This window comes from Geospiza fortis, unplaced genomic scaffold (assembly GCF_000277835.1).
Source record: "Geospiza fortis unplaced genomic scaffold, GeoFor_1.0 scaffold38, whole genome shotgun sequence".
Taxonomy (NCBI): domain Eukaryota; kingdom Metazoa; phylum Chordata; class Aves; order Passeriformes; family Thraupidae; genus Geospiza; species Geospiza fortis.
The window spans coordinates 174,676-185,300 of record NW_005054591.1 but is presented as its reverse complement, the minus strand read 5'-3'; the positions used below and the strand labels follow the sequence as shown (position 1 = coordinate 185,300).

General features: G+C 50.7%; 1 protein-coding gene across 1 annotated transcript in view; it reads left to right on the top strand.

Annotated features, from left to right (window-relative positions):
• Positions 1-5,012, top strand: part of ZC3H12A (zinc finger CCCH-type containing 12A) — a 9,671-nt gene extending 4,659 nt beyond the window's left edge. Inside the window, exons 3-5 of the mRNA XM_031064442.1 lie at positions 147-381; positions 2,015-2,121; positions 2,227-5,012. Of these exons, the coding sequence (XP_030920302.1) occupies positions 147-381; positions 2,015-2,121; positions 2,227-3,215 (1,331 nt within the window). The 3' untranslated portion in view covers positions 3,216-5,012. The remainder of the gene's footprint in view (positions 1-146; positions 382-2,014; positions 2,122-2,226) is intronic.
• The last annotated feature ends 5,613 nt before the right edge of the window (positions 5,013-10,625 follow it).

The window sequence follows — 10,625 nt, the reverse complement described above, 5'->3', positions numbered from 1 at the left end:
TATAATATAGAAATGTAATATAAAAATATAATATTAAAATAAATTAGCCTGCTGATATCAACAGAGTCAGGTTCACTCATCTCTTCCCTTGCCCTGGGGACCCCACAAGTAGCACCCGGGTGTGCTGACAGCTGTGTTTGCTCCAGACCAGTACATCCTGCGTGACCTGGAGAAGAAGAAGATCCTGGTGTTCACCCCGTCGCGGCGCGTGGGCGGCAAGCGCGTGGTGTGCTACGACGATCGCTTCATCGTCAAGCTGGCACACGAGTCCGACGGCATCGTGGTGTCCAACGACACCTACCGCGACCTGCAGAGCGAGCGGCCTGAGTGGAAGAAGTTCATCGAGGAGCGCCTGCTGATGTACTCCTTTGTCAATGACAAGTAGGGCTCCTGCCTTCTGTTTTTAGCTTGTATTTTTTTATTTCTTGTACAGCGTCAGTGCATGACTCTGAACTCCATATGGAGTGTTAGTAAGCTCTCGTCACATGTTGGTCAAATCTTGTATTTGCAGGGTTCCCAGACAAAGGGATGCATCTGACTCCGTGTTCTTAGAAGACTTTGTATTTAACTGAAGCATATTTAGCCAGATTTTTTTAAATATATTTTAATATAATTTTAAAAATTTTAAAATTTTTATGTATTTTTTTATATTTTAATATAATATTTTAAGCATATTTAGCCAGAATTGTTTTCAGTTATTCAAATTGAGGGGAGCTTGCAGAGAGCTGACATTTGAATAACTCAGAACAGCGATGAGCAGAGCTGAATACAGTCTGGGGTTGTGGAGAGACAGAATAAATATTTTTGTTTATTTGTAATGTCTTGTATTCGTGGGGTTCCCAGAGTAAGGAAGGAATGATGCATCTGACTCCATGTTCTTAGAAGGCTAATTTATTATTTTATGATCTATATTATATTAAAGAATACTATACTAAACTGTATTAAAGAATAGGGAAAGGATACAGACAGAAGGCTAAAAGATACTCATGAATCTCTTGACTCTTTCTCCAGAGTCTGACACAGCTTGGCCATAATTGACCAATAAGTCAAAACAATTCACATGAAACCAATGAAACAATCTCCAACCACCTTCCAAAGCAGCAAAACACAGGAGAAGCAAATGAGATCATATTGTTTTCCTTTTTCTTTGAGGCTTCTCAGCTTCCCAGAAGAGAAATCCTGGGCAAGGGGATTTTTCCAGTAAATATGATGGTGACAATCAGACAATCCAAATCCTTCTGGGCCTGAGGACCAAGGACACCCTCTGCCTCAGGCCCTGAAAAGTATAAACAAAATTGAACTGGGGCAGGGGAGCAAACTGGGGAATATAAGTTCATTATCTGAAACTGTAATTGGACAATTAACCCCTGATGTGCAAATAGACCAAACTTAATCTGAAAAACTCATGACCATGGTCCATCTTGGGTGTAGCCTGTGTGAGGCTTTTGCACTGCCCAAAGTATACCTGTTGAAAGCCTTTAATAAATACCCACTTTATTCTCCTAACTCTAGCTAGCCTCTGTTTTAGGGAGCCACTCCACAGCATCATGATCACATTTACCTGGGCTTTTAAGAAAGATTTGTGTGAACACACTGCCTTGTTCTAATGAAGCAATAGCAAGTGATGCATGAGAAGAGCAAAATGCTAGTGAAGAAATAATGAAAAGCTGTAGGATACAAAGCCAAAAGGAGTTGGTGGCATCCTAGTAGCTGCTCCTAATTTGGAGCTAGAGCTCCAAGGAGAGCTTCAGGGTGTGATTTCCTCACAGGACAATTGTTTGCAGCAGGTAGTAATTCTGGTCGACAGTCAGGCATTGAGCCTCTTCTATGCCTGAAGGAAGCATTTTGTGCTGGTGTGGACTGGGTGGCAGGAGGATTATCTCTGCAGGAAATGGGAGAGCTTTGTAGGGCTGACAGAGCTTTTGATCTTCAATGATATGGGAGGCTTTGAGTAGAAACCAAACCTCAACTCAGAAAAGTGAACTGCTTCTGACTGAAATTTGTTTCTCTTTAGGTTTATGCCTCCAGATGATCCCTTAGGGCGTCATGGCCCCAGCCTGGATAACTTCCTCAGGAAGAAACCTGTAGTTCCAGAACACAAGAAACAGCAGTGCCCTTATGGTAAGACCTGCCCTTCTTAATGTGAAGAACAAGGTGCCTGTGTAAGTGTCACTCATAATCTAGCGAAATCCAGCTGGTCATTTCATGCTCCGGCTTTCCTTACAGGGAAAAAATGCACTTATGGAATTAAGTGTAAGTTTTACCATCCTGAAAGGATCAACCAGCCGCAGCGCTCGTTAGCTGATGAGCTCCGTGCCAATGCAAGGCTGTCACCAACCAGAAGTACCAGTGCCAAGGAGGAGAAGAAGGGGAAACGGGGCTCCCAGCCAGAGCTCTTGTGCTCTGTGCCCACAGAGAGTGACAAAAGCTCTGTACAGAAGGTCTCTGCAGAGAGGAAGAGCTTGGCCCACAAAGCCAAGCCCAGTGACGTTGCGCTTCAGGCCAAAGGCTGTGTGTCAGGCACTGTCTCCCCTGACAGATACCAGCAGCCTCCCATGGATTCTCTGTCTTACATCTCTCAGGAGCATCTCGACTCGGGCATTGGCTCTCTGGAGAACCAGCTGTCTGACATGTGGCCTCACAGATGTACCAGTCACTGTGACCATTCCCACACGGAGCAGGTGCCCGTCTGCACCTGCGGCAGGCAGAGACCCATCTACCCACATTCCCCCAGCTTAGAGCAGAACGGTTTGCTCCCTTACAACCACAGCTCCCACAAATCCTCTTCCTCTGGTGCTAGCTTCTTGCAGTACAGCCCTGAGATGCCTCGCTCAGGGGCACCCCACTCTTTCTCAGGCTTTGGAGTGCCCGTGGGTGCAGCAGGGCAGTACAGCCTGCCCGGTGAGTTTGGTGCGGCCCTGCCGCGCTCGCGGGAGTTCTGGTCCGAGCCCTACCCCCTGCCCCAGGTGAGATCCCCCGGTGTGCCCGGCCCTCACCCCGTGCACGGGGCCCCAGGGCCGCCCTATGGGGACTCAGGGCCCTGGGCTGCCCCGGAGCAGTTTGCTGAGGAGAGGGCCAGCGTGCACGTCAAGCTGTGCGGCATCTTCCACCCGCACCTGGTGGATGCCGTGATGAGCCGCTTCCCGCGGCTGCTGGACCCCCAGAGGCTGGCAGCAGAGATCCTCACCTACAAGGCCCAGAACCCGGGTGTGTGAGGGAGGTACTGAGGGCAGGCAGGTGTGGGGAGGAGCTGGAGGGGCTGGGTTTGCCTCTGCAGCTGCCACAGGTGCCTTCTGAGTGCTCCTTATTCCTTTGGAAGGGCTGGGTTCCAGCTGGAGGCTGGGTGCCAGAGGTGATGTGCTCACAGCAAATGCTGCTCCAGCTATGACCATGTGCCTGTGGGAGAGGTGAGAACACCTCAGCATCCCACTTTCCCCAGGGGCAAAGCAGGAGGGGAGGCTGCAGCTCTGGAGCAGGGCTATTCCTTAGGGGTTCATGGGAGTCTGGCACTCCTGAACCCTGAACTCCTGCAGTTATCCATAAATGGATGTGAGAGAAGTGGGTGCTGCCTTTGTAGTGGTCTAAGGCCAGTTTCTGAGGATCCAAATGCCTTGCCAATGCTGTTGTTGGGTCCTGACTAAGCCTCTTTACTAAATCCCACCATTCAGATCTGTAGCAAATATTGGGTTATAAATGTCATCTGGATCTGGATTTATCTGACTGGTTTTACTGGTGCACTTCTTGAATGATGTTTTCCACACCCCTCCCACCTCAGGTGATCTTGCTGAGGTAATTGTGCCCCATGGACCACAAGTGCTTGGTGAGTCCTTGCTCTGAGGAGTGGCTGGACACTGCTCCAGAGCTGTGTGTGAGTTGTGTGTTGGGTATGTGCTGACAGCTGCAGTGTCAGAGCAGGTGGTGGGTGAGCTGAGCATGCTGTGAGTGCTGCTCTGGAACTGTCTCTGTCCCAGGCTGGCTCTGTACAGCACTGACAAGGATTTATTATGTGCCTTTTGCTTTCAGACAGCAATAGAATAGCTGCAGTCACATCTGGACTGCTGCCAGGGGCCTTCCTGAGGAGTCTTTAATATTTTGTGTTGTAAAGCTGTTGCTTCCTCTTCTTCCTCACCAATATTCCCCTGTCCCCTTTGGCTGTGCCCAACTAGAGCAGCATCCAGAATTGTAGAAGAAGAATTATTTGGCAAGACTGTTTCTGTTTCATTTCCTCTTACTCTGAAAGATGTTTTCTATTGTAGGTACTGTAAGAGATTTTAAATATACAAAAACAATTGCTGTAGTAATTGTTTCTGGTCCTGCAATTTTGCTGTGCAAGGGATGCAGAAATGCTCCTGGCGCTTGCAGGCCAGAAGCAGTTGATTTGTTGATACACATTGTATCTGTGTGTGTTGTTGTTTTCTAAATACAATACGCCCTTCTGTGGTCAAACCAAGGTTATTGAGTGGCAAATGAGGAAGGGGAGAGTGGAAGGCAGCTGGTCCTGAAGCCCTCCTGGGAGCAGGGTTGTCTGTTCCTGCTCTTCCCTCTGCTGTCCAAGGAATGACCTGCCCAGACTGGCACCATGTGCCATGAGACCACAGGGAAACAGGAACCTGTATACCTGGTTAATAATGATACATTACAAATTAGTAATGTTTCATGTTAGTAAGCAAAATGCTTCTTAATTTTAAAGTAACCTGATACTTTGCATATTTGTAAATTACAGATAAAATGGTTTTTAATGGTACTGTTCAGCACCTTGCTGCTTGCAGTTTTTAATCAATGCTGTTCTCACCTCAGCCATATGTGACTTGGCAAGGTGGGTTTGGGTTTCTGGTGGAATGCTGGTATCTGCTGCCTCTCTTGCAATGAGAAGATTTAATATTTTGTACTCCCCAGATGACACTTGCTGAACTTTCTGTATCGCTCTGCAGTATAGCCATGTACTGAATAGCCATGTGACAGCCCTGGCAAAGAAAAACTGTGTTATATAAATAAAAACTGCCGAGTTGACATATTTGGTCTCTGGTGGCTTTGTGAAGAAACATTCAACATTTTGATTGGCTTTTCAGGGAAGTCAGAGAAATGATCCTTCCTCCCTGGGGTTCCTCTGACTGGCTTTGATCTCTGTGTGCAGTCTGAGGCTGGTTATTGACAGGCTGTTAATCGATGCAGTGACACCAAAACATCCATGTGCTGTGGCAGATAAGGGCATGAGCAGTGTCTGCTGCTGATTTGGCTTCCCTGGGGTTGCTCAGTGCCCAGGGCAGGTGGGGTAGCAGCAATGCTGGCTCCCACTCAGCACCACAGTGTGGGTGCCTCAGGTGCTAAAGCAGCATTTTTTGCCATTGAAAGCAGCAGAACTGCCACACTCCTGGCAATTTTGGAATCAGCATGGACTGCGTTTGGCTTTAAGGGGCAATTCCACAGTACAGCCTGGAAATAAATACATATTTTATCCAGTTACAGTACATCTGTGACAGATGTTAAGTGTGGAATATGTGAATGGTAACACGTCCAGGTTTTGCTCTGAAGATTTGTTATGGACTGGAAGTGCAGCAGGAATATCAGTGCTCACCTTGTGGAGTAAGGATCTTCCCCTCCCACCTGCTCCACAGCAGCACAGCATGTTCTTATCTCACTGGTTAAATAACTTTATGGTCTGCATTGAAACTTGTGCTCTTCATTTACCACAGGGCACGACTCTGTAGTTAATGAGAAACCAGGGAGGCAGGTGCTCCCAGGGACCAGCTGCATTTCAAAACAAACCTGCAGCTCTCAGTCTGAAGTCTTTATTGACTGTGGGAGAGGAAGTCTCTGGGGCTGTCAGTGCAGTGACAGAGCTCATGTGGCTCTGTGTGGGGATGGAGAGGTGTGTCAGGGATCTGAGCACACCTTCAGCCAGGTGAGGAGTTTGCTGCTGTCCTGAATGGGATCTGTAGTTGAAAAATGCTGCAGGATTTTAAGGCTGGTGTTCCTGTAAAAGACAATAGGTGATTCGAGTTTTACAGGATGTGTAAAGGGGTTTGGTTTTGTGTCTCAAATCTGCACTGAGAGACAATTAAAGGAATCAGTGCAGAGGTTCCTTATCACAACCAGGAGAGAAAGAGCTGGAGCTGACTGACTGTGGTTGTGATGTTGCAGTGACACTCCTGGGGCACATGGAGTAGTTTGGGAGGGTCAGGCCCTAGCACAGATCTGGGTTTCTCCCCCAGACTGCTGTGTGTGCTGGGCCAGCAAGCCCAGCCACAATCCCCCTGCTGTGCTCTGAGTTTCTCCTTCATCCACACAAAGTTCTGTGTTGTGTCCCCATTCCCCAAGCTCACTGTGGTGCCAGAGATCTGGGACATGGGAATGCTGGCTGGAACTGTTGCTGCTGCACATTTTTTCCCCTACACACTCTTCAGTGCCAGGGGTGGTGGGGCTGCCTGCCTGCACACCTTGGAACCCTGCTGGGGCTGTTCACGTGGGGGTTTTTGGGGTGCATCCTCTGGTTTAGCACTTCCTGGGGCTTGGGGGTAGAGCCTGCTGTGATGCTGGGTGTTTGCTTTCGGGTGTTTTGCCAAACTGGGTCAGATCTGTGTGTCAGCTCTCTGGGCTGTTGAAGGGAAGGAGGTCACACATGGGCCTGCTGAAGGTTTCCTGTGCTCAGGGGCTTCCCAGCCCTCATCCTGTCAGCTGTGTGCCACTGCAGCCTTGAGCTGAGCTTCAGGGGAGGCTGGTTCCTCCAGGCAGGCCAGTCTGCTCTCCAGGGCTTGCTCATCTCCCCACTGCCCTGTGCTGCCCTTGCTCCCTGAACTTCCATTTGAACTCGCTGGTTCCTCCCCTTGGGGGTTTCCACGATGTGGCCAGCTCAGTTCCAGTATTTTAAAGCATTTCCAGAGGCAGGAATGGGGAAGGTTCCTGTGCAGGCTGTGGGACAGGGGATGGGGTGTGTGCACCATTGTGGGGGTGCAGTGATGGGAGCAGGTTCAGCATCCACCTCCTGCTCCCCCAGGCTGAGCCTGCTGCTCTCCTGTAGAGAGGAATGGATGTGCTGAGCATGGCAGCAGCTCTGCACCCTGTACCCCAACGTGCTGCTGCAGCACAGCCTCCCTGTGAGACAGGACTGCAGGAATGGAGTAACTGCAGTCAGTGGTGCATGCAAGAGGAGGGGAAGGTGCTGGGGAGGAGCTGGGTGCTGGCCCAGGGCAGTGGGGGGAGGCTGGGGTGGGATGTGGTGGTGATGGTGTGTCACAGACATATTTTATGAAAAATCCTTTCATTAGGGTCTTTTTTCCTAAGAAGCTGAGAGGCCTCAGAAACAAAATATAAATGATAATTATCTGCTGCTGTGGAATGCAACAGGTGCATCTTTGATTGGTCTCATGTGGTTGTTTTTAATTAATGGCCAATCACAGTCCAGCTGGCTCAGACTCTCTGGTCAGTCACAAGATTTTATTATCATTCCTTTTTTTTCCTTTCAAGCTTTGTGATGAAATCCTTTCTTTTATTCTTTTAGTATGGTTTTAATATATCATTTTCTTTTAATATATCATAAAATAATAATTCAGCCTTCTGAAACATGGAGTCAAGATTCTCATCCCTTCCCTCGTCCTGGGCCCCCTGTGAGCACCACCACATTGGTGGTGCTGCCTGTTTCATTTCCTCTTACTCTCTAAGATGTTTTCTATTGTAGGTACTGTAAGAGATTTTAAATATCTAAATTAAATTACTACAACAAAACCAATTGCTGTAGTAATTGGTTTTGGTCCTGGCTATTTGCTGTGCAAGGGATGCAGAAATGTTCCTGGCACTTGCAGGCCAGAAGCAGTTGATTTGTTGATGCACATTGTGTCTGTGTGTGTTGTCAGGATGCTGTCAGCGCTTGCTTTCCATCTCTCACATATTTTCCAAAGAGCCCTGAACACCCCGGAGCCCCCCAAGGCCAGGGGCTGCCCCTGGAAGCCCCAGCTCTGTCTGGGGCAGCAGCAGTCTGCTCAGCCCTCCTGCCAAAGCCACTGAGGGCCCTGGCCAGGGTGGGGAGCAGTGTTGCACAAGTGCTGGAGGAAATGCAGCCTCAGGTTAAGCAATAGGTCGGGAGCTTTGGCTGGGGGAGGTTTCTGTGGCTCTTGCCTTGCTGCAGGTGCTGTGGGGAGGGGCTGCTCCATGGGGTGCAGAGCTGGGGGCTGCAGCTAATCCTGCTTGGTGTCACCCTCCTCCTGCACCCTGCTCCCTTTGGGCTGCCTGGGGATTTCCAGCCCAAGGATTGCCATGGAGAGAGAGGTGAATGGAGGCTGCAGCGGGAGCAGGACCCTGTCACTGTCTGGTGGTCCCAGCATGGAGGTGCTGTGATTCCTGCAGGACTGGGTGTGACGGTGCTCACAGGGGTCTGAGGATGAGGGAAGAGACAAGGATCTGACTCCATGTTTCAGAAGGCTTGATTTATTATTTTATGATATATATTACATTAAAACTATACCAAAAGAATAGAAGAAAGGATTCCCTCAGAAGGCTAGCTGAAAATAGAATCGGAAAGAATGATAACAAAAGCTTTGGTCTCGGGCAGAGAATCTGAGCCAGCTGACTGTGATTGGCCGTTAATTAAAAACAACCAACATGGGCCAATCACAGATGCACCTGTTGCATTCCACAGCAGCAGATAACCATTGTTTACATTTTGTTCCTGAGGCCTCTCAGCTTCTCAGGAGGAAAAATCCTGAGGAAAGGATTTTTCATAAAAGATGCCTGTGACAAGTGGGGGCCAGCTTGGGGCACCTGCCAGGACCTGGGTTTCTGTGGCATTTCTGAGCAGCACGGGGCAGTCCCTGCGTGCAGGGTGAGTCAGGCTGCTGCTCTTGGCCTTGCATCAGTTCCCTGCATGTGGGAGCTGCACAGGCACGTTGAGAGCACAGATCCCTGCCAGTCCTGCTGCTGCTGCTGGAGCCCAGCCCCTGCTGTGGGTGGGTGCTGGACCCTGCTCTGCTTTAGCCAGAGCTCATCCTGTTCCCCTCCCCAAAGAGCCTGCAGGGCTCTGGTGGAGCTGTCCCAGCCCTGCTGGGGAAAGACCAGGCAGACACGAGCGATGGGGAGCAGCTGCCTGTATTGAGCAGGGGGAGCCTGAGGCAGGGTGCAGCCCCTGTGCTGGGCCAGGCCCGGGCACTGGGCAGCCCCTCAGCCCTGCAGGCGTGGCCAGGCCAGGGCTCCCAGCCGTGCCTGGGGAGCCGCCTGCCCTTGGCCGCTGTCTCGAGGAGCCATCTCAGGGTTGGGATGTGCAGGAGCAGCTGCAGAGGATGGATCTGCCCCATCAGGAAGTCAGTGGGTGAGTTTTGCAATGCCTCACCCCAGTGCAAGGTGACTGATGCTGGTGCTGACCAGACTCTTGTTCCTGGAACTCCCAAAAGCAGCAGAGCAGGAGGATGCTCCTCGGTGGGCTTCACCAGGCACAGTGAGCCCTGGGCAGCGAGGGCTGTGATGTGTCCTGGGGCAGACCCAGGGCCAGTGGCTTGTCCTGAGCTGCCTCCAGCTGGCTCCTCCTCCTGGAGAATGGCTGCAGCTTTGCTGGATGGGGCCGGGCCCAGCCAGCACCAAGGGATGGATGGAGGCACATCCAGGGGTGCAGCTGGGACTGCAGCAGCCTGGGCAGGGAGGGATGTGTGGATCCTGCCTGGTTTGCTGAGCCCTGCTCACACCTTCACTTACATTTTCTGCCTGTCACGCTGGATGGAGCCACGTGCTTGCTGAGGTGCCTCCATCCACGGGCACCCTGGAAAAGAGCAAAGGAGAGAGGGGACAGCAGTGGGAGCACCCAGGCTCCTGCTGGGAGCAGAACTGGGAGCTTCTCCCAGCACCTCCCTCCCTGGGCTGCCCAGTGCCACCCAGTGCCCAAGTGTGTCGCAGACATCTTTTATGAAAAATCCTTTCCTTAGGATTTTTCCTCCTGAGAAGCTGAGAGGCCTCAGGAACAAAATGTAAACACTGATTATCTGCTGCTGTGGAATGCAACAGGTGCATCTGTGATTGGTCTCATGCGGTTGTTTCTAATTAATGGCCAATCACAGTCAGCTGGCTCGGACAGAGAGTCTGAGCCACAAACCTTTGTTATTCATTCCTTCTTTTTCTATTCTTGGCTAGCATTCTGATTAAATCCTTTCTTCTATTCTTTTAGTATAGTTTTAATAGAATATATATCATGAAATAATAAATCAAGCCTTCTGAAACATGGAGTCAGATCCTCATCTCTTCCCTCATCCTCGGACCCCTGTGAACACCACCACACAGGTGGGAGCTGGTGGATCACCCACACTGCCCATAGCAGAGCTCAGCACATTGCCCCCTCCCCACCACTGCCTCCCTGTGCCCCTCCACCATTCCCATTCCCTACCTTCTGGGCTCTCTCCATCACTCCCACTGGCACTTTGGTCCTCTGCTTCCCCCAGCAGCTCGGGGCTGTCCCCACTGTTCCAGGGCAGCTCCTGCAGCTGGAGCAGGGTGTGAGGGTCCGGGGGTCACAGGGGCTGTGGGGGCTGCCCTTCCCCCAGGGCACTCACCCGCTGGCGCAGGCTCTGCTGTTCCCGCAGCAGTTCCAGGAACCTGGAGCTCCACAGCAGCTTCTCAGCCCCCAGCTCGGTGCACGGGAATCGGACATC